Source organism: Scyliorhinus canicula, chromosome 9 (assembly GCF_902713615.1).
Source record: "Scyliorhinus canicula chromosome 9, sScyCan1.1, whole genome shotgun sequence".
Taxonomy (NCBI): Eukaryota; Metazoa; Chordata; class Chondrichthyes; order Carcharhiniformes; family Scyliorhinidae; genus Scyliorhinus; species Scyliorhinus canicula.
This window is the reverse complement of record NC_052154.1, coordinates 46,217,924-46,245,485: the sequence shown is the minus strand read 5'-3', so window position 1 is coordinate 46,245,485 and position 27,562 is coordinate 46,217,924. Positions and strand designations below refer to the sequence as shown.

At 43.2% G+C, this 27,562-nt stretch overlaps 1 protein-coding gene across 4 annotated transcripts in view; it reads right to left on the bottom strand.

Moving 5' to 3' along the window:
- gpt2 (glutamic pyruvate transaminase (alanine aminotransferase) 2) overlaps positions 1-26,783 on the bottom strand; it is a 93,003-nt gene extending 66,220 nt beyond the window's left edge. The window contains exons 1-3 of one of the 4 annotated variants that reach the window (XM_038806643.1): positions 26,400-26,783; positions 8,858-8,947; positions 6,214-6,322 (exon numbers count right to left, since the gene is read on the bottom strand). In XM_038806643.1, coding sequence (XP_038662571.1) covers positions 6,214-6,322; positions 8,858-8,947; positions 26,400-26,687 — 487 coding nt within the window. In that variant the 5' untranslated portion in view covers positions 26,688-26,783. Of the gene's footprint in view, positions 1-6,213; positions 6,323-8,857; positions 8,948-12,331; positions 12,351-13,629; positions 14,098-26,399 lie in introns of those variants that run through there. The other 3 variants (XM_038806644.1, XM_038806645.1, XM_038806646.1) reach the window with 3 other exon arrangements.
- Between the last annotated feature and the right edge of the window lie 779 nt (positions 26,784-27,562).

Sequence of the window (27,562 nt, the reverse complement as noted above, 5' to 3'; positions counted from 1 at the left end):
GGCTGATCTTTTGTGGACCAAGCTCCACTTTCCTGCCCGAACACCATAACCCTTTATTCTTTTATTCTTCAAAAAATTATCTATCTGTATCTTGAAAACATTTAATGAAGGAGCCTCAACTGCTTCACTGGGCAGGGAATTCCATATATTTCAACCTTTTGGGTGAAGGACTTCCTCCTGAACTCAGTCCTAAATGTACTTCCCCTTATTTTGAGGTTCTGCTTTCACCCACCAGAGGAAGCAACCTGCCCGCATCTATCCTATCTATTCGCTTCATAATTTTATATGTTTCTATAAGATCCACTCTCATCCTTCTAAATTCCAACGAGTACAGTCCCGGGCTACTCAACCTCTCCTCATAATCCAACCATCTCAACTCTGGGATTAACCTCATGAATCTCCTCTGTCATGGGAGTGTACCTTTAAGAAATGTATTGCATTCTCAAATGGCTTCAGTGATGTCATTGTGTGGGTGGAGCTGGGCTGTGGTTCTGGGTTTTACTTTCAGTTTGAGCTGGAAGCTGGCTGGGGCCCTGAGTTTCACCTTTCGGTTTACACTTTTGGAAACTGGATTCAGAAAAAGAAGGCTTCTCCTCTCTCTCTCTGTGTTAAAATCTGTAAAGAATTCAAACCTGTGTTTGTTTAAAAGTGCTTTAAGCCTCTTAAAATAACACCTGAAAAGTAGGCCCTGAAAAGTAGGCCGTTATGCTCCTCATAACCAAAATCTATAAACAGTTGTGGGTCAGGTGAACTCCATGATATACTTTGGAGTTTTCTAAACCCTGGCCCATAACACATCTGCACACCTTCCAGTGCCAGTACGTCCTTTCTCAGGTAAGGAGACCAAAACTGATCACGATACTCCAGGTGTGGCCTTACACCTTATACAGTTACAGCATTACCTCCCAAGTCTTAAACTCCATCCTTCTAGCAATGAAGGATAAAACTCCATTCGCCTTCTTTTTTTTTTTAAATAATTTTTATTGGAATTTTTTACAGAAAATATAACCACAAACAATGAAAAGCAACAATAAAACACCATAATAACTGTAACACCCCCAAGACCGTATCAACGCATGTATCACACCCCCCCCCCCCCCCAAACCCAGTAAACAAGAGAACTTAAAAATAAATTAAAATTAAATAAGCAAACATAGTCAACGCCGCCGCCGCCCCTCCCCCCCGGGTTGCTGCTGCTGCTGGCTCAGTACCCTATCGTTGAGCCAGAAAGTCGAGGAAAGGTTGCCACCGCCTAACGAACCCTTGTACCGATCCTCTCAGGGCGAATTTGACCTTCTCTAGCTTGATAAAACCCGCCATATCATTGATCCAGGTCTCCACGCTTGGGGGTCTCGCATCCTTCCACTGTAGCAAGATCCTCCGCCGGGCTACTAGGGACGCAAAGGCCAGCACACCGGCCTCTTTCGCCTCCTGCACTCCTGGCTCCACCCCAACCCCAAAAATCGCGAGTCCCCAGCCTGGCTTGACCCTGGATCCTACCACCCTCGACACCGTCCTCGCCACCCCCTTCCAGAACTCCTCCAGTGCCGGGCATGCCCAGAACATATGGGCATGGTTCGCTGGACTCCCCGAACACCTGACACCCCTGTCTTCGCCCCCAAAGAACTTACTCATCCTCGACCCGGACATGTGGGCCTGGTGCAGCACCTTGAATTGGATGAGGCTAAGCCGCGCACGAGGAGGAAGAGTTAACCCTCTCCAGGGCATCAGCCCATGTCCCATCTTCAATCTGTTCCCCCAGTTCCCCCTCCCACTTAGCTTTCAGCTCCTCTACTGACGCCTCCTCCACCTCCTGCAATACCTTGTAGGTATCAGATATCTTCCCCTCCCCGACCCAGACCCCCGAAAGCACCCTGTCACTCACCCCCCTCGCGGGAAGCGAAGGGAATCCCGCCACCTGCCGCCTAGCAAACGCCTTTACCTGCAGATACCCAAACATGTTCCCCGGGGGGAGCCCAAATTTCTCCTCCAACTCCCCCAGGCTCGCAAACCTCCCATCAATGAACAGGTCCCTCAGCTGTCTGATGCCCGCTTTGTGCCAACCCTGGAACCCCCCATCAATGTTCCCCGGGACGAACCGATGGTTCCCCCTTAACGGAGCCTCCATCGAGCCCCCCACTTCCCCCCTATGTCGCCTCCACTGCCCCCAAATCTTGAGGGTAGCCGCCACAACCGGACTCGTGGTATACTTCGTAGGAGGGAGCGGCCACGGCGCCGTTACCAGGGCCCCCAGGCTTGTATCTCCACAGAACACCCTCTCCATCCGTTTCCATGCCGCCCCCTCCCCCTCCATCACCCACTTGCGCACCATCGACATATTGGCCGCCCAATAATACCCCGAGAGATTGGGTAACGCCAGCACCCCACCATCTTTACCCCGCTCCAAGAAGACCCTCTTCACCCTCGGGGTCCCATGTGCCCAAACAAAGCTCATGATGCTGCTAGTCACCCTCCTAAAAAAGGCCCTAGGGATAAAGATGGGCAAACACTGAAAGAGGAACAAAAACCTCGGGAGAACCGTCATTTTGACGGACTGCACTCTACCCGCCAGCGATAGCGGCACCATGTCCCACCTTTTGAATTCCTCTTCCATCTGCTCCACAAGCCTGGTAAAATTAAGCTTATGGAGAGTCCCCCAACTCCTGGCCACCTGCACCCCCAGGTATCTGAAACTCTTCACTGCCCTCTTAAACGGGAGCCTCCCAATTCCCTCCTCCTGATCACCCGGGTGTACTACAAATACCTCACTCTTGCCTAGTTTAACTTATAGCCCGAGAAGCTCCCAAACTCAGCCAACAGCTCCATCACCCCCGGCATTCCCCCCTCTGGGTCCGCCACATACAACAGCAGGTCGTCCGCATACAGCGATACCCTATGTTCTTCCCCACCCTGCACCAGGACCCTCCACCTCCCCGACTCCCTCAAAGCCAAAGGTTCTATCGTCAGTGCAAAAAGCAAGGGGGACAGGGGGCACCCCTGCCTGGTCCCACGGTAGAGCCTGAAGTACTCTGATCTCCTTCGATTGGTAACTACACTCGCCATTGGGGCCTCATAGAGCAACCTCACCCATTTGATGAACCCCTCCCCGAATCCGAACCGATCCAGCACCTCCCACAGGTACCCCCACTCAACTCTATCAAACGCCTTTCCATTCGCCTTCTTAATCCCCTGTTGCACTTGTAAACCAACTTTTTGCGACTCATGCACTAGGACACTCGGGTCCCTCTACACAGCAGCATGTTTTAAGATTTTATCATTTAAATAATAATCACTTTTGCTGTTATTCCTACTAAAATGGATAACCTCACATTTGTCAATATTGTATTCCATCTGCCAGACCCTAGCCCATTCGCTCAATCTATCCAAATCCCTCTGCAGAATTCCAGTATCCACTACACTTTTTGTTTTATCACTCATCTTAATGTCGTCTGAAAACTTGGACACATTGCACTTGGTCCCCAACTCCAAATCATCTATATAAATTATGAACAATTATGGGCCCAACACTGTTCCGAGGGACACTATTAGCTACTGATTGCCAAGCAGAGAAACACCCATTAATCCCCACTCTTTGCTTTCTATTAATTAACCAATGCTCTATCCATGCTACTACTTTACCTTTAACGCCATGCATCTTTATCTTATGCAGCAACCTTTTGTGTGGCATCTTGTCAAAAGCTTTCACCACATCCATTGGCTCTCCGTTGGCTACCGCACTGGTAATGTCCTTAAAAAATTCCACTAAAGGGCAGCACGGTGGCGTAGTGGGTTAGCACTGTGGCCTCACGGCGCCAAGGTCCCAGGCTCAATCCTGGCTCATTCTCCCACAACCCAAAAATGTGCAAGCCAGGCGGATTGGCCACGCTAAATTGCCCCTTAATTGGAAAAAATGAATTGGGTACTCTAAATTTTAAAAAAAAATTCCACTAAATTAGTTAGGCCTGCCCTTTATGAACCCATGCTGTGTTTGTACAATGGGACAATTTCCATCCAGATGCCTTGCTATTTCTACCTCGATAGATTCCAGCATCTTCCCTACTACCAAAGTTAAGCTAACTGGCCTATAATTACCCGCTGTCTGCCTACCTCCTTTTTAAAACAGTGGTGTCATGTTTACTAATTTCCAATCCGCTGGGACCACCCCAGAGTCTATTGAATTTTGGTAAATTATCACGAGTGCATTTGCAATTTCCCTAGCCGTCTCTTTTAGTACCCTGGGATGCTGTACCATACTGGATTTTGGGGTTATGTTGCGTCTTGTGGCTATACATATAATATTTGTGAACTTTTTCTATATTTCTTTTCTTTATTTTCTGGCTAAAGGATCCTTAATTGGATCTTGTGAAGGTACAGGCAGGTCCCATATCTGAGGAAAAGACGTAATTGGTGCCTCTGGTATAATTGGAGTTGTGGGAGTCGTACATGCCCAGGCGTGGTCTGAAACCCTATTCTATATTCTTCTGGGCTGGATGAACAACTTATTATATTTGGTTCTAGGAGGTGTCCCTTATTCTGTTCGGAGGAGGAGAGTTGTATTTCCATACCCTCGAAATATCCTGTTGATGGGTGTCTTAATGATTTTTCCTCTCCCTTGCAGTGGGGTTTTCTCGTGGAGAATGGTTTAAGCTTTCTGATGATGGTGGGGCCTAAATTATGCCTATGATACATGTGACGGTGTGCGCCACTTTACCATGTTTTCATGGCTTTATCCTCTTCTTCCTCATTCTCAAGTTCATCTGCTTATTTTTTTTTGGTATAAATAGAAGCACCAAGACTAATGATGAAGATGAACAGACTGCAGAACCAGAGAACTCCTATAGTGCAGGAAGTCATTCGGCCCATCGAGTCACCACCGACCCCCTGAAAGAGCACCCCACCGAGGTTCACTCACTCTTCTCCCCCTCCCCCCCCTCCCATAACTCCACCTAACCTGCACATCTTGTACATTAAGGGCCAATTTAGCATAGCCAATACACCTAACCTGTACATCTTTGGACTGTGGGAGGAAACCAGAGCACAGAGAGGAGACCTACGCAGACACTGGGAGAATGTGCAGACTCCACACAGTCACCCAAGGCAGGAATTGATCCCAGGTCCCTGTCACTGTGAAGCAGCAGCATTAGCCACTGCTCTCTTTTTCTGTATTTATATATGCTGAAGCACTTGTACTGTACCTGTTTTGGGGATTCTGTTGCGTTTTTTTGTAAAAATGGAAAAACTGCAATAAAAATGTTAATACTGTGCAAACTGGCTAATTCTTGCTGCTTTTCCCAAAGGTCAACTGAAAGCTGCAGTTAGAGTACCAGGAGATGCTCATCCCTGACCTGATGATCGCAACTGGTAAAAACCAGAAAAAATATTTCAAAGGGGATCTTTACTGTCCTTTCCTTAACGTGACAAGTAATGATGGCAAGTGCCCTTCCATCCTAATTGCAACTGTTATGTTTTAACTGGTCATTTATCTTCGTGAGGGAGTCAAAACCTAGATTAATTATGCTCTCACCTCGAATACATCCCTAGCTATGTTCGTTGGGTGATCATCTGCAAATCATTGGTTAATTGTTTTTCCTCCCGAGCTACTTCAACTTTTATATAACTTAAATATTCTATTTGGGTTTGGAATTAACAGATACTCCAATAGCAAATTGTCGTTCCACACAAATCAATGGCAATAGGTAACTTCTAGAAAACGCAGCTGTAAAATGAAACAGTTCAGGAAACAGTTCAGTTTAGGGCTGGTTTAGCACAGTGGGAAAACAAGCTGGCTTGTAATGCAGAACAAGGCCAGCAGCGCGGGTTCAATTCCCGTACTAGCCTCCCCGAACAGGTGGCGGAATGTGGCGACTAGGGGCTTTTCACAGTAACTTAATTGAAGCCTACTTGTGACAATAAACAATTATTATTATTAAAAGACAGTCCCATAGAGATAATCCTATCCCACATGTTGTTATAAAGACATACCACTATTGCCCCATTTCTTCCTCTTCCTCCTCTAATCCCCACCACCCCTCTTCACGAGAACTCAATATAAACTGGACTGTAGGCTTGAGAGACACCTTCCACTTGGAAGTTTCACTCCTACCCTTCCACAATCTCTTATACCTATTGCTTTCTCTGATGGCTTCAGGACTGTTGAACAGCATTTCCCGAAAAGCAAATACACAAGTGCAAATGGGGATGAAGTACAAGTACCTAGACTTTGTCCTCCACAGTCTAGCAGAATACGTTGGGCTCTCTCCTTTGCATCAGCAGGAAATTGTGGACTCTCAAACAGCTCTGGATAAGTACAAAGAGCAACAACCTGAATTGGACAAGAAATATGATCTAATTAAATATTTAAATAGATTTCTTTCTTGTATTTTTTTCCTTCTGCAAAACATAAAATCCTCCTCAAATTTATAATTTGTGAATCTCACACAGGGGTTCAATTCAAAAGACTTATAAACTAAGCTCTTTAAAGTAGAAAATAGTGGCTTGAATCTCTCCGATTCAGAGTTGGAAATTATAAAACAAGTATTTCCCCAATAATGCTAACCCTATCTGTTGTACCGGTCTCTAGCTTGATCCTTCAGCTGCCAATTCATCTCCCTCAGCTAGATTGAGGCTGTACCCTTTTTAACTATTTTAATCCACCCAAGATTCTGTTGTTTGAAGCAATTAAATTGTTTTTGTTTTGTACTGTACTTAAAACCTCTAGCAAAGAGTGGCAACAGAGAGATCCTTCCCTGCAATGTTTCACCAACCTCACTGGTCCTCTCCCTTCAAAGCTGCAGCACCTTCAGGCCTCTCTGGAGGTGGAAAGGAGAATATGAAGAGTGCAGAAGTTGTGGGCAACAGTCATATTAGCATAGATAGCCGTGCGTCAGGTTGGGTTGAAGTCAGTTAATAGCATTTGGAAGAATAATTGGGTAATTCCATGGATGGGCTGAAATATTTTGTTCCAAATTTACATTTTCAAATGACCTTTAAGATTTTTTAAAAATGTGTCATTGGCCACCTGAAAATATAAAGTGGACCAAAGGGCTTTGAAAAAAATATAGAAATATTTGATTTAGCTAAATAGGAGACAAGACAAAATAAAAAGGAAGAGGGCTTCATTTATAGATCACAGATAATTTGTTTTAAAATAATGTTCTGGTTATTCATTACGCGAGTCTTTCCACAACATAGTAGCATTTAGTTGACATATTACCATTCTGACTACGATTTGCAGGGTACAAATATATGTCTGACCTTTTTTATGGACAAGGAGTTAAGGACATCAGAACAGCAGTAGACCAATCAGAATTAGCCTTCCAACAGATTTTCGGGAAGAGTCCTATTTTTTCACTACCCTTTCTGCGAACATTATCCTGAATATCCAAACTCTTAAGGTTATGGCCCTCATGTTCTGTACAAACCCATCCTGAGGAAATAGTTTCTCACCATCTACCATGTCAAACTCTGCAATCATCTTAAATATCTCAATTAGATCACCACTCAATCATCTAGACTCGACAGAACACATGTCTAATCTACAGAATCTGTCCTCATAACAACTTTAAAACAGAAAATGGTGGAAATATTCAGCAGATCAAGCAACATCCGTGGAGAGAAACAGAATTAACATTTTGAGTGGATGATGACCCTGCATCAGAACTCATTACTCATAACGTAATATTTTTATCTCGCTGGCAAATCTGTGCTGCACTCTGCCCATAACCTATACATCCTACCGGAGGTGATGATGATCAGAATGGAAGCTGCACTTTAGATGCAGTCTAATCATAGTTATATATAACCAAAGAATAATTTCTAACCCTATCGTAAAGCCCTTGAAATAAAAACTGACATTCCTTGAGCCTTTTAAACCACAATGTGCATAGCCACTGATTTTGAGTGATTTCTATAAATACATCTCTAAATCTCTGCTCCTCCACCGTTCCCAGCTTCTTGTGCAGCACATTGCAAGCCTTTCACAGCAGGAAGGACTTTCATGCATTCACTTCAAGTTAAATGAGGAATATTACAAAGTAATGTAGGTCATAGTTCAACATTTTTTTTTTTAAAAAGGAGTCTAATCAGATGTTTCACCAGGTACTGATGAGAAAATGCATTGAAATAAACTTTAATCATTTGTGCAAACAAAAAATGTAAATGATTCTTCCATTCCCCCAGCTGTGAAATTGAAGTTAGCTACATCCCTTCTAACAACTATGTCTACTAGTAACCAAGACTGCAGCTTTGCTGATGACTGATAATTTAAAAAAAATAAAATTTAGAGTATCCAATTATTTTTTTCCAATTAAGAGCCAATTTAGAATGGCCAAACCACCTACCCTGCACATCTTTGGGTTGTGGGCGCGAAACCCATGCAAACACGGGGAGAATGTGCAAACTCCACACGGCCAGTGGCCCAGAGCCGGGATCGAACCTGGGACCTCGGCGTTGTGAGGCAGCAGTGCTAACCACTGTGCCACCGTGCTGCCCTGATGACTGATAATTGACCCCATGGTACTATATTTCTGGAAGTATACAATATTTCAAAACAACGTATTTTGATAACTTCTAAATCCTAGAAAAAAAACAATTTAGGTGTCTAGGGCTTTTCAAATGGTATTGAAGCTTAGCCTGTAAATGAACAGATTTGATCTACCCATCTCCCCACACATAACATTCCAATATGATAACACAAAATTTACCGCCACACCAGAAACTAAACCCCATTGTGGAAACCAGGAAACATTCAATATTAATAGGATTCGACTGAGAATTAACCTTTTCTTTCAGAACAAATCATTTTTTTAAATCTTTCAGAAAGCACTGCAATATACACTTTACATACACATACACCCACCTGTCTCAGAAATGTGATTGGTTGTTGCCCCATAGCATGAGCATCTCCTATGTTAGCTCTGATTACTTCCGTGAAGGGCTTCTGGGATCCCTATATACAAGACACACAGAACAATCAGTCAAATGCAATGTGACCATTTGCTATAACACCTTCTGGAAAAGGAGCAATTAAGGTTAACAGTTCCATGTAATCGTTACAGAGGCAGCATAACCCATCAGAGGGTTAACCAGAGAGCTTGGAAATAAATTGCCATTAACAATACAAGAGTAGAAAATAAATGAATATCCACTGCACTTCATGTACACTCTTAAAAAAACTAACTTAATCTAAGAGCTAATTGGGAATATACAAGAAATCTTGCATCGACTGCCCATCTGTTGCCCCAGGTTGTTCAAAGGCAGTGTGTCCAAAACCCAGAGCTTCAAAGACCTTTAAGAGCTACTGTTGTACCCGAGTGTCACACCTCCAAAAACAGGGCAAAATAATTTATAAACTGAACGATTTGAAAGATAACAATGCAAAATGAGTAGCCAGCAGAAGAATATCAAATTCTCCCTCTCATCATTAACACTCACACATCAAGTGCCAAAAACCAAGCAATTCATTTAATGTATTCAAACACCATTTTCTTTCTGCACTCGGGTTAGTTCATTTACTACACATAGTAAACCTACCATAAATAATGCCTTAAGGCTCCTGACACATACCCCCAGCCCGGGTAATTTAGCCCAAACTTATTTCTGAGGCCTCAGCTGAAATGGTCTCCTATCCTAGAGTACTGCATGTGGAAATTATATTTTTAGCCTGGCCTTCAATATTCAGTGTCCTCAGTCTGTATCCATACTTTTACAAATTCCAGCTTAATTATTCCAATGCCTACCATGAACCTGAGCTCATCCAAGGCTCTGTTGCCCACATCCTAACCAGTACCAAGTCCTGCTTATCCATCAGTCTATGCTTATCAACCTATGCCGATCCACCACCTCCTTAACTTCAGAATTCCCAAAGTTCAAATACCTTCATAGTCTTGACCCTCATCTCGGACCTCCTCCAGCCCTATAATCTATGAAGACTCTTAAGCAACCCTTTGCCTCAAAAATGGCAGTTATGATAGAAGCTCCGAATTTCCTTCCTAAACTTCTCCCTTCCTTTGGTCTTCTGCCATTATGATCCTCTTTCAAACCCAACTGTTTGACCAAGCCTTTAAAATCATGCATGTAGCTGCTTGTGAAGGACCCCATGGATTATTTTCTGCATTAGAAAATGTCCCTTTTGATGCAAGTCATCAGAGTCAATACAGCACAGGAGCAGCAATTCAGCCCATCAAGTCCATGCCAGTGTGGTGCAGAGCAATCTAGTCAGTCCCATTCCCCAGTTCTATTGTAGTCCTGAAAGTTTATTTCCCTCAAGTGCTCGTTCAATTTCCTTTTGAAATCGTTAACCGTTTTTGCTTCCATTATCTTCGCAGAGATGGAGGTTATCACTCACTGCACAGAAAGGTTAATCATCAACTCCTCCTCCAAGTCTTCAATCTTAAATGTGTCCCCTCATCTTTGAATCATCAGCTAATGGAAACAGCTTTTCTTTGTCCATCTTCTCTAAACCTGTCGTAATCCTACATACCTGTCGTAATCCTATATACCTCGATCAATTCTCCCTCAACTTCCTTTGCTCCAAAGAGAACAACCTCAGCTTCTCCATCCTAATTTTGCAGCCAAAAGCTCTCATCCCTGGAACCATTAGATTAATGACCTCTGCACACACTCCCTCGAGGACCCTCACATCCTTCCTAAAAACTGTTGACCAGAACAGGATGCACTGTGATTGAGATAGGGGTAAAACAAAAATAAGGACTTTGTTCCAATTCCTATATCATTTAATACAGTTTAAACCATTGAATAAAAATTCTGTCGCAGTTATTGTTTTTTGAGATAAAGAGTTTGCATGCCAGAAGGGAGACTGATGTTTATGCCAGAACCAGAGGGGGATGTTTTGATGCTCGTCTAAAACAATGTGACTGTCGTCAATTAGGGAGCCAGATCAGCAAGTTGGCAAAGAATCACAGAAATAGCTGTGGTGACTGAACAATGGGAATATCATGATGACTTCAGTAAGGGGGAGAACATTTCTATTATAATTATATAATAGAGAAAAGGAATAGAAAATAAACCAATCAAGTACTTTATGCAAATGCTTCATAGAAAATAGAGCAATAAATTATAATGCAAATAAAATGGAAATTAAATTTGTAGAGGGGAACGAGGGAAATTAAAGTAACTTACATTTTGAAGTATGAAGCAAACAGTATTAGAAACATAACAGAGGGATGTATTTCACAAGATGTGTAATAGTTTAATTAATCAGCCATCTCCTACTTCTGCAATAAAATTACCTTGTTTGTTATGATGAACTGCAATAAACAAAGCATATTCTAGATTTTGGACAATCCAAGAGACTATTATTAGAAACTAGATCTGGTCCGATCAAAGTACGAATGCCAAAGGAAGATATCGAGCTTTTTAAACACAAACAGAGATTTAGTACCAATAAATCTGATGGCGAATATAGTGTTCACCGTACAGTTGAAATATTATTGCAGGATTCTTGCATAATATAACTAAGTGAAATGCCATTCAGAATGTAATCAGCCTCAGCTCAGATTCTAGTGTGTAAAACACAAAAGCCTGCCATTCTGTCAAATCAAAATCAACTATCCATAGACCAAGCAAGCATCCGGAGTGATTATTTAACATGTGTGTCAGCTGAACAAGAATGGCAGCCTATGGGGTTAAATTACAGACTGTTCTTTCATGCCTTGGTTTTCACAACACATTGGGTAGCAGGGTTCAAAATGCTGTTTACCAACCTCAACAAACAAGCATGGATGGTATTTCGCCAGAATGTGGCAACGAGGGGCTTTTCACAGTAACTTCATTGAAGCCTAATTGTGACAATAAACGATTATTAAACCAGCCACTTTTATTTCAGGGGACCATGTAAATTGTCCTGTAAATAACAAATGAATTGGAAGCAGGTAAAAGTACCACACAAGAACAAAAAGATTTAATTTCATGCTTCCATTTGACAATTTTGTCACAAATTCAAGTTCCTTTTAAATTGCACAATCCCACTTTTAAAAGGAATTATATTATGCTTGGCCCATAATGATCACAAAAATATTACTTTTGTCACTGACTTTGTAGAAGGTAAATGCAAAACTGGGTGTAAAGATCATTTTGGGATTGTAAATTCTGAAATGCAAGTGAAATTTCAGGTCAATATTTCTAACGCCAATGATACCACAATCTTGATTTTGGTTTCAGTTTTGAAAGATAAATAGGGCATTGTTTTACTTTAATTTGTACAGTGTCTTTAACATAATAAAATGCTCCACAGAGCTTCAATAAAGAGACCGTGATAGACCAAGCAGCACAGGATTTAGTAGAGTTGGCTGAGATTAGTCAAAAGCATTACCTCTCCAAATGATTAAAATGAATCAGCAAGGGGCAGCACGGTGGTGCAGTGGTTAGCTCTGCTGCCTTACGGCGCCGAGGTCCCAGGTTCAATCTCGGCTCTGGGTCACTGTCCATGTGGAGTTTGCACATTCTCCCAGTGTTTGCGGGAGTTTCGTCCCACAACACAAAAATGTGCAAGTTAGGTGGATTGGCCACGCTAAACTGCCCCTTATTTTGAAAAAGTGAATTGGGTACTCTAAATTTATTTTGAAAAAGTTATCAGCAAGGAGGAGAAAATTTGCAGAAGGAATTCCAGAGGGCGGGACCAGAATTGAAAGTTCTACCATCAAGTGAGGGAGTCAGGGATAGGGGAAAAAAGTGGCCCAGAGTCAGAACAATGCAGTCTGTGGCATTGACAAATTACAAGAGCAGGTAGAGCATTACGTATGTGGGTTAGAGGGAGTGGGGCTGGTGTGTGGTGAAGGAGGAAGATAGTTGTGAAATTCTGTACATGTTGCACACAGAGGATGCCAGGGATGAAATTTCGCAATACCCTGGAGGCAACTGTGTAAGATCGAGAGTCTGTTACGATCTCTACGATCCCAAACGAGAACCCAACTATTTTCAAATTGTAAAGCTGAGAGGAAATATTACTGCATCACAGGAGTGATAATACTGACCAGTAGGCATATTTTATGTTAAAACAAACTTTACTGTAATCACAGAATTAGCAACAAAGAAATAACTTTAGTGAACAGTTCTTAACTAAAAAGAAACCTCAACTTACTTCCTAAACTTGTCACTGTATTCCAATTAAGCAAACCAATATATCTTGAATAACACCCATGAATAAAGTTAACTACAAGGTTTTACTTGCTGTTCTCTTTGCAGATTCATTGGAGAAAACACCTTTCAGGACCAAACTGAAACACCCGTTCAGATTAGAGTTCTAGGACCTACTGATTCTTCATATAGACCTGGCTCCTCTCATTAACTATATTATCTGTACCCAAGCACAAGACATTCTCTTGCCTCTTCTTACAAGATGTCCCTTGCTTTGTTTAGCCAGGGCCAAACACAATATCCATCATCAATTATCTACACCCCCAGGAGTCCTTCAAACCTAAACAATATTCTATTTATCTGTAAACAAGTAAATAGTTCAAGATATATTAACAGAACACTTCACCTGCAAATCAATGATTACCTCACTTTCACAACTATAATCACCATCCCTGCAGTCATACTGTCTATACGCACCTTAACCCAGGTTTTAATAGCATTATTGCAAGAAACATAAATATGAAAAATCCTTACATTCATCGCAAGTCACTATTAGAAACATGCTGCCTGGTTAAATTTAGAAAAAACAGGAAGGGTGTTGATTATTTCCAGCTCTCTACCTGTACACTCAATCTCTCAAGCTTTAGAGGAGGAAAACAGGAAAGAAGAATAGAGAAATTAATGAGATTTTCACTTCATGAAAGGATGCTTCCTGGGAAAGGGTGGTGTATGTTTCTGCTCTGGGACAGTGAGGAGGAGGCAGCCATGGCACAACAGTAGGTACGAAGGATAGAGAAAGGGAAATGCTGGGCAGATCCGTGAAGGATTTGAACTTGAAATGGCAGGAAAGGGAATAAACAGAATGTAGCAGTGAAATTGGGAAGAATCATATTTTAAAAAGAAGTGAAAAAAGGAGCATGAGTATGCATGTGAAAGACAACATTAGAGTGGAAAAATCTAAAGAGCCAGATTAAAATATAAAGTGCCAAGGTTTGGGGCCAGGACCCAGTGTGTGAGAGAGGAAAAAAAAAAGAGGTTGGCAGCAACAGTAAAAGGCCGAGTTACTAAGGCAGAGGATTGTTTGGTGTCTGATGCAGTCCAGCAGTGACCCAGTTTATTTTATTTGTGGGGGATGCTGGGGAACGGATTAGAAAGAAGTGGGAGGGTGCTGAAATGTGCATTCTGGAGGTTATTAGGACTTCACTTGCCAAAACCACTGTAATGGCCCTGGCTTGGCACAAAAGAGCTCAAGAACTGCGTGGGAATCCACAACTCCCTTAAAAGAAGCTGGATAGTTGAGGGCAGGTCACCTGCATGACAAGATGCTTGCAGATCGGAAGCACCAGGAACAGTTGAAAAAAAGCCTGGTAGGAACAGCAATTGGTAGCCGGCTATAATCAGCCGGAAGCAAGAGCAGGAAAAAAAACAGAACTCTTGAGGAGGAATGAATAGACAGTTGCCATGGCAGCATCAGCAGCAAAGTTCCAGCAACAATTACATTTATGTTAATAGATGTGTACTCAACTTCAGAAACAAACCAATTTTTACCTGGCAAATTCTTCCAGGACACATACTCTCACCTGTTGTTATACAGTAGCACAGTGGTTCACACTGCTGCCTCACATAGTGTCAAGGTTCAATTCCGGCTTTGGGTCACTGTCTGTGTGGAGTTTGTACTTTTTCCCCCATGTCTGTGTGGGTTTCCTTCAAGTGCTCTAGTTTCCTCCCACAGTCCAAAGATGTGCAGTTAGGTGGATTGGCCATGCTAAATTGCCCCTTAGTGTCCAGGGATGTGAAGGTTAAGTGGGGTTACAGGGATAGGGTGTAGGTAGGGTGCTCTTTCAGAGGGTCAGTGCAAACTCGATGGGCCGAATAGTCTCCTTTTGCACTGTATATGACTCTATGATACGCACTGTCACAAACACAAAGAGACAGTTTTTTTTTGAATCAGTATCTCTCTTACTACCTTCTCAAAAGCAGGCATCTACTATTTGCCTCTGGCAAGCATAAGTCAAGTGATACAACCTACTTAAACAGATCATAAATGTGTTTTTCAAACTAATGCAGACATTCTAAATAATTTGCGGAATATTTTGTGGGTAGTAATTGTCAGAAACTAACTTTCAAATAACTGTTAGGATATTGCAGAAAACCAAAAAAGCCATTGGATAACACAGAGTTAAACTGACATAAAAGGTACGGCAGAGATATGCACTAAAGCTGAAAGCTATGCTGATCCTTTTAAAGTGTTCATTGCACTGAGATTCTATGATTCAATAGAATTTTCTACTGAATGGAACTCTAAAGACCACTCATTAATCTTTCCTTTATATTTAAGTGCAGATTATTTCAACACGATCCAACAATTTCTGAAGCTAAATTAATTTTTTTTTTCAGGGGGATTTGAAACACAATAAATAGTGAGATAGCCTTGTAACAGGAAACTTTGCTGAAACTTGAGAAGCCTGGCTTAACTATTTAAAAAAACTAGATTGCAAAATGGGCCTCATCAATATGTGAGACTGAAGTTAGGCTTTTAAATATCACTTTATATCTGCTCAATCCTTCTTAATGCTGATTGTTTTAATCATCCAAATTTACTTCTTACTCACTACACTGAATCATGTTAAAGCAACATGAAAGGTCTTCAAAGCAGTGGTTGAAGAAAACTGAAGTTATAAAGTTAAAGATGTATTGGAATCTACGAAACCTAGATTTATTTGATATTCTCAGTAGATGTAAACAACACACACCCAACTACCCAGCATACACCATACCCCAAGAAACTCTTCCTTCTGAGCCAACACTACTTAAAAATAATAATCTTTATTATTGTCACAAATAAGCTTACATTAATGAAGTTACAAAATATTCCCCAAATGGTTTAGAATGTGTGCCTTGGTTTGAAAATCCTCTAGTCGCCACACTACGGCACCTGCTTGGGTATACTGAGGGAGAATTCAGAATGTCCAATTCCCCTAACAAGCACATCTAGACTTGTGGGAGGAAACCGGTGCACCCGGACGAAACCCACGCAGACACAGAGAGAACGTGCAGGTTCCGCACAGACTGTGACCTAAACCGGGAATCGAACCCGGGTTCTGGCGCTGTGAAGCAACAGTGCTAACCACTGTGCTACCGTGCCGCTCCGAAGGAAGAACCCAGACTTGCATTTTTGGTACCGACCCAGACAGATCTACAAAAGACTGAACTTGTGATTTATGTAGTCAGAAGCCAGTAGTGGAATAGTCAAATCCTATGCCTTTGTTGCCCCCAGACGAGTGCTTCAGCAACAGATGAATTAGGGTCAGGAAATCGTTGGAGAATACTAGGGAAGTAGAATTAGATGGGCATTCAGATGATGCGGTTATGTGATCGGCAGCTCACCTTGGGGTCAAACTGACAAAGCACAGACTGCTGCCAAGGAAAGATTTGCGAGGGTGGATAGTCCCTGCTTCTCACTTCTTTCCAATGGCCTCCCTCAAAAAGGATATATTGGCCTTGTACAGCTCAGATTTACAAAAATGCTAGCATGGCTTAAAAGGTTAAATCATGGCATGATGGGCTGAATGACCTAATGTTTTGCCATAGATTTCTATGATTCTACTAGAATAAGGATGGTTGATCTCATTGCAATGCTAAAAATAATTCAGAGATTCAATGGGGTAAAATCAGAAAAACTGGCCTCTGGTGGGGGAAATCCAGAAAAGTAAACAACATGGTGTGAAGATGGGAACGTTGTTATTGATATGGGATTAACATATTCGTTACTGATTATTGTTGGTGGGTGAAAATGTGAAAAAGGAGAATTAAAATATATATTTTTTTTAAATATGAGTAGGCCACTCAGCCGGTCAATAAGATCACAATGATCTTCCGCACCTTCCGGCATTATTCCCATGTCCCTGGGTTCTCTTAGTATCCAAAATATCTATCGACCTCTAACTTCAGTATACTCAATCAAGTAGAGAATAGAGAAGAAATTTCTTTTCTCCTCGGATCTAAATGGCCAACCTCATTCTGAGACTGTCAGCTACTGTTACATTCCAGCCAGGGAAGAAAATGCAACCAGCATCTGCCCATGTCAAGCCAGTTAATGATTTTATATATTTTGATCTTCTGCTCAATCTTCGAAACTCGGAAATCTGGCCTAATTTACTCCCCATTGGACAATTTCCTCTTCTAGGAAATTAATATGGTGAAACTTTGTTGCATTCCATCTTTCTTAGGCAAGGAAACTAAAACTGTACACAGTATTCCACATGTGGTATCATTGCAGTTTTATAGGTCCTTGATGAGACTATTCTAACCCACTTGTAATAAAAGGCCATGGTAACATTTGCTTACTGTACCTGATGTAAGTAACCTTGTGAGTCATGCAAAAGACACCCACATCCAGTATTCCCATGAAGCTGTGCATTTCTTTTTTCTACCAAAATGGATAACTTCTTCCACATTATAATCCATGTCATGTTCTTGCCCACTCACTTCACTTTTCTACATCTGTTTGCAGATTTTCTTACTTCTCCACCTAACTTTCTAATGCCAATAAACCTGGACATGCTATACATGTTGCCTCAACTAAGTGACTGATACAGATTGTAAGTAATGAGAGCAAAACAATTTTGTGGTACCCCACCAGTTACAGCCTGCCGACCTGAAAATTACTCATTAATTTCTATTCTCCTTTCCCTGTTGCTCAATCTATGCTGATATATTACCCCCATTCTCAGGAGCCCCAATTTTCTGCAAAAACTTAGTGTGGTAATTAATCAAATAATTTTTGAAAATCCACTGGTTCCCCCATTCCACCCATTAGTTTCAATCTCAAAAAGAGTAACACATTTGTCAGAAGCTATTTCCCTTCCATCAAATGTCTTGATATTACATCCGCAATAATAGATTTGAGCATTTTACTTCTGACTGATATCAAGCAAAGTAGCTATAGTGCCCAGTTTTTACAAATGCACCTTTGAACTCTTTTGGTGGCCATTCTCAAATTCCAAAAATGTTATAAACCTGACAGCCAGAATTTAGAGACAGTCTTTAAGAATACATTTATTTTGTGGCAGCACTGTGGCGCAGAGGGTTAGCCCTGCTGCCTCGCGGCGCCAAGGTCCCAGGTTCGATCCCGGCTCTGGGTCACTGTCCATGTGGAGTTTGCACATTCTCCCCGTGTTTGTGTGGGTTTCGCCCCCACAACCCAAAGATGTGCAGGCTAGGTGGATTGGCCACACTAAATTGTCCCTTAATTGGAAAAAATGAATTGGGTGCTCTAAATTAAAAAAAAGAATACATTTATTTCACAAAGTGAAATGTTACAGGTATACATTTCCTGACTCCATTCTGCTCCCGTGTCTCTGTATACTCTTTTGGGCAAACTATAAACAACAAAATTAGCTAAGAAACTAATTAGTAGTCCCTTAAAGGGGAATTGTAACAACGATCTAAACCTTTAACAGAAACTAATGGAATAAATTAAAATGACTTTATCAGGATTGATGATGTTCTCCAGCCTGGACAGCACCCATTAATTACAGAAGGCTTTATCTCTTTATATGTGCTCAAGTAATTATCCAAACAATGCCCTCCACTTGTATACAATTGATGGAATTCTGGAGTATCAAAACCAATGTATCTACTATCTCTGTTGCTACATCTTTTAAAATTCTCAGGTGTAGGTATCAGGTCTGAGGAATTTGTTGACTTTTTGTCCTATTGATTGCCAGTGCTATTCCTTTAGGTTCCTAATTGCCATGAGGCCCCTCATTCCCCAATATTTGCACAATGTTTTCTGTCTTTCAAGGTGAAGACATTTATAAAAAAGTGTCTTTTCCACATTCCCCAATATAATTTCTCCCATGTCCGTTTCCAAGTAACCCATTCTTACTCTAATTGAGCTCTTTAGTTTTACTTATGGATTATTTTAGAATTGATTTCATGTCGCTAGCCAGGTTTATTCTTGTATCCTTGTTTCTTTTTTTATCAACTTATTGTTTATCCACTACTGACCTTTAAAAAACACCCAACTATTGCTTAGGGATTCCAAGTCTTTTTGTTTAATCAAATACTATTTTAACTTCTCTGGTCAGCCACCAGTTGGAACATTTTTCTGTGGTGTTTTTATTGCTCAAGGTAGTGTATCTTTGTTGTGAATTATTAATTATTTAAATGTCTGCCATTGCCTATCTACCACCATGTATATTTTTTTAATAAATATTTTTATTCTCCTTTTTCACGTTTTTTCCCAAATTTACACCCACCAACAATAAACAATAATCAGTTCCAAATATGTCAATCCCCATATCAATAACAACCATCCCATCCTCCCACTAAACCCCAAACATTAGCGGGCACGTTCACACAAACAAATGACAAAAAGGATTAAGGGATCACCCATAGTCACCATTAACACACACAGCCCCCTTCCCCCTTCCCCCCAACCCTCCCACCCACATGCCCCAACTAATGTTCGATGTTATCCAGTTCTTGAAAGTGCATAATGAATAATGCCCATGAATTGTAGAACCCCACCATCCTTCCCTTCAGTTCAAACTTAACCTTCTCAAGAGTCAAGAATTCCAACAAGTCCCCCCGCCACGCCAGGGCACAGGGTGGTGATGTTGCTGTCCAACCTATCAGGATCCGCCTTCAGGTGATCAACGAGGCGAAGGCTACAACATCTGCCTCCGCACCGGTTTCCAACCCTGGCTGGTCTGACACGCCGAATATGGCCTCCCGGGGGGCCGGGTCCAGTTTCACGAGCACCACTTTAGAAATTACCCTAAAAACCTCCTTCCAGTAATCCTCTAGCTTTGGATAGGACCAAAACATATGAATGTGATTAGCGGGGGCCCCCCACAACGTTCACACACATCTTCTACTCCTTCAAAGAATCGGCTCATCCTCGCCCTTGTGAGGTGTGCTCTGTATACCACCTTCAGATCTATCAGCTCCAACCTCACGCACGAAGTGGAGGCATTCACTCTCCGGAGCACCTCACACCAGAACCCCTCCTCCATATCCTCTCCCAACTCTTTCTCCCAAGGGCAGCACGGTGGCGCAGTGGATAGCACTGCTGCCTCACGGCACCGAGGTCCCAGGTTTAATCTGGGTCACTATCTGTGTGGAGTTTACACATTCTCCCCATTCCGTGCGTGAGTTTCGCCCCCACAACCCAAAGATGTGCAGGACAGGTGGATTGGCCAGGTTAAATTGCCTCTTACTATGAAAAAAAATGAATTGGGTACTCTAAATTTAAAAAAAACTCTTTCTCCCGCTTTGCTTTCAGTGATCTCTTCCAGTGGTGCCTTCTCCTCTTCCAAAATAGCTCCGTAAACAGCTGACACTACCCCCTTCTCCACTCCCCTTGTCATCAGCACCTCCTCCAGCAATGTGGAGGCCAGGTCCACCGGGAAGCTCTGTAACTCCTTTCTGGCAAAGTCTAAAACCTGCATGTATCTAAACATTTCCCCCTGCTCCAGCCATACTTTGCTTCCAGCTCCTTCAATCCTGCAAACCGATCCCTAAGAAACAAATCTTTTAGTGTCTTAATCCCCTTCTCCTCACATTTCCATCCCACCTCCCTGGCTCAAATCTGTGGTTCCCCCGAATCGGCATTTCCCTTGACCCTGCCCCCAACCTGAAGTGTTGGCGAAACTGCCTCCAAATTCTAAATGAAGCCATTATTACCAGACTGAGTATTTCCCGGGGGCTATCAGGAGCGGCGCTGTTGCTAGTGCTTTCAATCCCGACCCCCTGCACAAACTCTCCTCCATTCTGACCCACTGGGAATCAACCCCTCTTCCCCAGCTCCGTACTTTCTCCACATTCGCTGCCCAGTAGTAATACATCAGGTTCGGAAGACCCAAACCCCCTGCCTGCCTTCCCCGCTGTAGCAGCAGCTTTCTAACTCTGGCCACCTTCCCTCCCCATATGAACGAAGTAATCCTTCCCTCAATCTCTCTGAAAAAAGCCTTTGACAGGAAAAATCGGCAGGTATTGAAAAATAAACAGAAATTGCGGCAACACGTTCATTTTAACCGCCTGTACCTGACCCGCCAGTGACAGACGGAGACCATCCCACCTTGCCAGATCAGCTTTCACTCTCCCCACCTAATACCACTATATATTTTAATCTAGTTCCCTAATCTGCCTCAGCCAACTCCCCTCACATCTACCTAGTTTGCTTTATTCATAACTCTAATTTTGGATTTAAACTAAAATCGCTCTATACATCATATTAACTTTTTCCCCCCAGACTTCTTTACAACAAAGGTCATTAATTAACATTTTTGAGGCCACAGCACTAGACCAAAAATAGCCTGTTCCTGAGTCAGTTCTTTGAAAACTACTTGAATGCATTCCATACTCATTCTCTATGCCATTACTGCAAATTTGATTTGCCCAGTCTATTTGGAGACTAAAGTCTCCCATGCTTATTGCATCCTGCTTTTTACATGTCTTGTACATGCCCTTTGTGGACCACACGGTAGCACAGTGATTAGCACTGTTGCTTCACAGCGCTAGGGACCCGGGTTCAATTCCCGGCTTGGGCCACTGTCTGTGAGTCTGCACATTCTCCCCGTGTCTACGTGGTTTCCTCCGTGTGCTCCGGTTTCCTCTCTCAAAGTCCCAAAAGATGTGCTTGTTAGGTGAATTGGACATTCTAAATTCTCCCTCAGTGTACCTGAACAGGCACGATAGTGTGGCGACTAGAAGATTTTCACTTCATTGCAGTGTTAATGTAAGCCTACTTGTGGCACTATAAAAGATCATTACATGTACATCCAATTACCTGTGTTATACTGTTAGGGCCCTACAACGACTGTTACAGAGCCCAGAACAACTCTCACCATTTGTTTTATGCCCCTTGTTGTCGCTTAGCTCCACACAAACAAATTTTACGTCTTGCTTTTGTCAGCTAAGATCCTTTCTCTTTATTGTCTTTATCCCATCCCTCAATATCAGGTCAACACCTCCTCTTCCATTTCGCCAATCACTTCTGAAGGTTAAACATCCTGGAATATTTAATTTGAAACCTTGGTCATTCTACAGCCAAGTGTCTGCAATGTCTATCAGATCAAACCCAATAATTTCAACTATACTGTTAATTCAACTATTTTGCTCTGAATACTTTCCAGATTTAAATATAGTGTCTTTAGCGTTTTCTATTTTTTCCTGATGCCACCCTACTCACTAAGGCACCAATATCTTCACTAAACTCTGTCCCCTCTAGACACTTCTAACTTTTTTTTTTAATTTTAGTGTACCCAATCATTTTTCCAATTAAGGGGCAATTTAGAGTGGCCAATCCACCTAGCTGGCACGTTTTTGGGTTGTGGGGGCGAACCCACGCAAACACGGGGAGAATGTGCAAACTCCACACAGACAGTGACCCAGAGCCGGGATCGAACCTGGGACCTCAGCGCCGTGAGGCCGCAGTGCTAACCCACTGCGCCACCGTGCTGCCCCCGACACTTCTAACTTTGACCAATCAGTACTCTCTTTATTGGTTTTGAATTTACCCCATCCTGAATCTTCCCAAATCTAGTGTCCTAGTTATTCAATTCACCAAAACACTGATCTCAGCTGATTTTAAAATGAAGCCTGTCATACACTAAAAGCTCCCTCGTTCCCCAGGACTAGAGCCCTAAGAATTGAAACCCCTGCATTCCCCACAGCTCAGAGGCGTGCATTTAACCTGATCATATTTGTTCCTACACCAATTTGCCTGTGGCGGAGGTAACAATTTAGAGCTTATTACCTGCATGGGTACACAATTTAATTTCACTCCCAGCTCCTCAAGTTCTTGCAACAGAAACCCATTCCTAATTGTATCTATCTTGTAGGGCAGCACGTGGCGCAGTGGTTAGCACTGCTGCCTCATGGCATCGAGGATCCAGGTTTGATCCCGGCTCTGGGTCACTGTCCGTGTGGAGTTTGCACATTATAGATAGATAGAACAGTACAGCACAGAACAGGCCCTCGATGTTGTGCCGAGCCATGATCACCCTACTCAAACCCACGTATCCACCCTATACCCGTAACCCAACAACCCCCCCCCCCCCCTTAACCTTACTTTTTAGGACACTACGGGCCATTTAGCATGGCCAATCCACCTAACCCGCACATCTTTGGACTGTGGGAGGAAACCGGAGTACCCGGAGGAAACCCACGCACACACGGGGAGGACGTGCAGACTCCGCACAGACAGTGACCCAGCCGGGAATCGAACCTGGGACCCTGGAGCTGTGAAGCATTTATTCTTCCTGCGTTTGCATGGGTTTCACCCCCACAACCCAAAAATGTGCAAGCTAGGTGGATTTGCTATGCTAAATTGACTCTTAATTGGAAAAAATGTATGATTTTTTTGAAAAATCCAATCGATCTTGTTGGATCACAAAATTGGATCCGCTGTCTTCCATTTCACTTCGTCTCCAGGCATGGAGAAATGTCCTTTACCATGGTACTAGGCAGGCAACAACCTTTGGAACATCAAGCTATGGCTGCATAGAACCATATCTACCACCGCTGGCTAGATCTGTCCCACATTTCTTTTCTCTCATTGTGGCACCAAGTCATTCCACATACCACTCATATCAAAGTCTAAGATAAGATTGGATGAGAAGGCTTGTTGCAAATCTCCAAAATACAAAAGATTATCAAACTCTGAATATCTCAAGATTGCGGCAAGGTTAAGAATTCTGCCAAATGCGTTACATCATGGGACTAGTGAAACAAATGTTTTCATAGTTCTGATAGACCAATGAACACAAAAGGAATGATTAACCTAGAATAGATTTGCAGAAGTTAAAATGTCGCAGTCAAGGGCAGCACGGTGGCACAGTGGTTAGCACTGATGCCCCACAGCGCTAAAGTACCAGGTTCGATCCCGGCTCTGGGTCACTGTCCGTGTGGAGTTTGCACATTCTCCCCATGTTTGCATGGGTTTCACCCCCACAACCCAAATATGTGCAGGGTAGGTGGATTGGCCACACTAAATTGCCCCTTAATTGAAAAAAAAAATTGGTTACTCTAAATTTATTTTTAAAAATGTTTAAAATGTTGTAGCCATAAATCTGGCTTATTTTGGTAAATTTTTCTGTATTGAAGTCCCAAGGATACATTTACAAAATATCTGTATAGAGATATCAATTGAATGCTGCTGGGGTGTTGTGGGGTGGTCAGGTGAAAATGGAAAGGATCACTGATCTCTGTAGAAAGACAATGTATTAAAGCAACAGTTTCATTCATCTGAACATTCTGAAAAAGACTTCTTGATACACTGATGCATGTTGAACAGCCTACAGCCACAATTGTAGTCATCACAAGAATAGCACTTCTCTGTTCACATCCTGTAGCGGTTTCAGAGGATCTCTTTTGTGCTCTGTATTTAAGTTAGAGAGTTAGAAACACTTCACTAACTCTTTACCAGGTCCACAATGCATGGTCCAGAAGACCATTGAGCCTTTCCGTCTTCTGCCAGAGAGCTGCTCAAAAGAGGGCAATCACTAGACTAGCAATCCAGAGGCCCAGGTTAATTCTCTGGATGTATGGGTTCAAAGCCCACCATGGCACTGCTGTCATTTAAATTAATAAATCTGGACTATAAAGCTTGTCTCAGTAATGGGAATCATGACAACAATTATCAATCGTTGTAAAAACCCATCTGGTTCACTAACATTAATTAGAAAAGTAAAGCAACCCTTCATAACCTGGTCTAACCTATGTGCGACTCCAGACCTACAGAAATGTGATTGATTTAACTCCCTCAGCAAGCCAATCAGTTCAAAGGCAATTAGGGATACCAGCAACACCCATATATCATGAAAGAAGAATCAAAACGTAATTGGCCTATGCTGGCCCGCACCTGGCACTCTTCTGCCAGCATTGGACAGCATGAGGGCACAGTGTTTAGCACTGCTGCCTCACAGCACCAGGAACATAGGTTCAATTCCAGATTTGGGTGACTTTTCCCAATATTTGCATGGGTTTCCTCCAGGTGCTCCAGTTTCCTCCCACACACCAAAGATGTGCAAATGAGGTGGATCTGCCATGCTAAATTTCTGCTTAGTGTCCAAAGACATGCAGGTTAGGTGGGATTATAATAATAATCTTTATTATTGTCACAGGTAGGCTTACATTACACTGCAATAATAATAATTCTTATTGTCACAAGCAGGCTTACATTTTTGTTTAATTTAGAGTAGCCAATTATTTTCTTTTTCAAGTAAGGGACAATTTAGCATGGCCAATCCACCTAACCAGCACATCTCTGGGTTGTGGGAGTGAAACTCCACACAGTGACCCAGGGCCAGGATTCAGTATCGCAGTCCCAGTGCTAACCACTACACCACATGCCGCCTCAAGTAGGCTTACATTAACACCGCAATGAAGTAACTGTGAAAATCCCCTAGCCGCCACACTCCGGCACCTATTCGGGTACACTAGGAGAGAATTCAGAATGCCCAATTCACCGAACAGCACGTCTTTCAGGACTTGTGGGAGGAAACCGGAGGACATGGAAGAAACCCAGGCACACACAGGGAGAATGTGCAGACTCCACACAGTGACCCAAGCCAGGAATTGAACCTGGGACCCTGGTGCCATGAAGCAACAGTGCCGCCCAGGGATAGGATGGGGAAGTGGGTCAAGGTGGAGTGCACTTCAGGTGCAGATTCGATGGGCTGACTGGCCTCCTTCTGCGCTGGGATAGGGATTCTATGGTTGCCCAGTCTCTGGCAGAGGTACTGAGGTCTTCTGGCCATCCTGACTCAGTCTAATCTCCTGACATGTTCCAGGCAAGTAACAAGTTCCTAGAAAATAGTGGCAACAATGCGGGAGCTGCTGCCAGGGAGCAGCTGGAGATGGCCAGTTCACCGCGTTACAGGCACTGGATGGCAGTTCGGTTGCACCCCAGGCACTATCGTCAACAGTCACGGCGAATAAAATGAAGTCTGTTGAAATAAATGAGAGAATGTTCCCGAAAACGAAACAGCATATACAATACTTTTTTTTAAGGGGGAACAATTTGTGGTGCTGTGGCGGAAGAGCCAGGGACTGAATTGGATAGACAGGAACAAAATACTGCAAACGCCGGAAATCTTAAATAAAACAGAAGGTGCGGGATAAACTCAGCAGGTCTGACTGCATCTGTGCGGAGAGAAACAGAGTTAATGCTTCAGGTTCACAAGTGGATCGTTCTTCCAAAGAGACAGCGGGGGGAGGATGGGCCGAATGGATCCCAGCGACGTGGCATTATCTACTGAACCATATGGCAGGAGAGTGTCCCGCAAACCCACCTGTTGGAGCTCCTTCTCGATCTCCGCCGCTTTAATGACGATGGGTCCTCGCACCGCGTACTCGACAGCCCGGACCTGCGGGTTCATGTTACCGATGGTCAGGACCTTGTCGCCACTCCTGCCGTTGTCCCGGAGAAGCGAGGCCGCCCCCTCCGTGATCAGGCTGGCGGCGGAGCCCCAGGCGCCGGCCGGCCCGGCTCCACGGTCCGTCAGCCGCCAGCCCAGCCGCAGAGCGGCACGGCGCCGGATCCCACAGTCAACCGCTCCCCTCACCCCCGCTGCATACATTGCCGCCGCCGCTGCAGTCAACTCCTTTCCTTCCACTCCCCGCCGCCCTCTTTCACCTTACATGAGAATAGCGCGATCTGAATTTAAACCCACGCTGACAGATAACGGTGCCCGTGCGCGGGCCTTCTGGGAATTGTAGTGCCCTACAGCCACGCCACCCCGACGGCAGGTGGCCTGAGAAACTACAGCTCCCAGCAGGCCATCCGGCGGCGACGCATGCGCATCACCTCCTGTTTTTTTTAGCTCTCCGCTTCAGTCATTCACGCTCATTACACTGCACGAAGGAGCGATGCCAAGTGTCATTTATGTCTGCCCATGCTTGCATTATAAAGAGAATGGGAGGTTCAGCGGGGGGTGAATAGCGTATAAATCAATGTCCTCCCCATACATATAGAGATATGAAAATGTGTTATATGTAGTCATAGAACCCCTACAGTGCAGAAGGCCATTGGCCCATTGAGTTTGTACCAACTCTCTGAAAGAGCACCCTGCTTATGCACACTCGCCCACCCTATCCCCGTAACCTACACACCTTTGTATGCTAAAGGCCAATTTGGCATGGCCAATCCATCTAACCTGCACATCTTTGGACTGTAGTATCTAGTTAGAGGAGCTGCTGAAAAGATTCACAAAAATGGTTCCAAGGCTGAGGAATATCAGTTCCGTATAAAAAAATTGGAGAAGTTGGAACGTCGCTCTTTGGAGGAGAAAAGGTTGACAGGCGATTTACCGGACCTATTCAAAATCATGCAGAGAGAAACTGTTCCCATTGATTGAAGGATTGAGAACCAGAGGGCACTGACAAAGATGTCATGGACGGAAAGACAAATTGAATGTAAATGTGGGTGATCAAGGCTGTGTGGATAAGTCTCTCT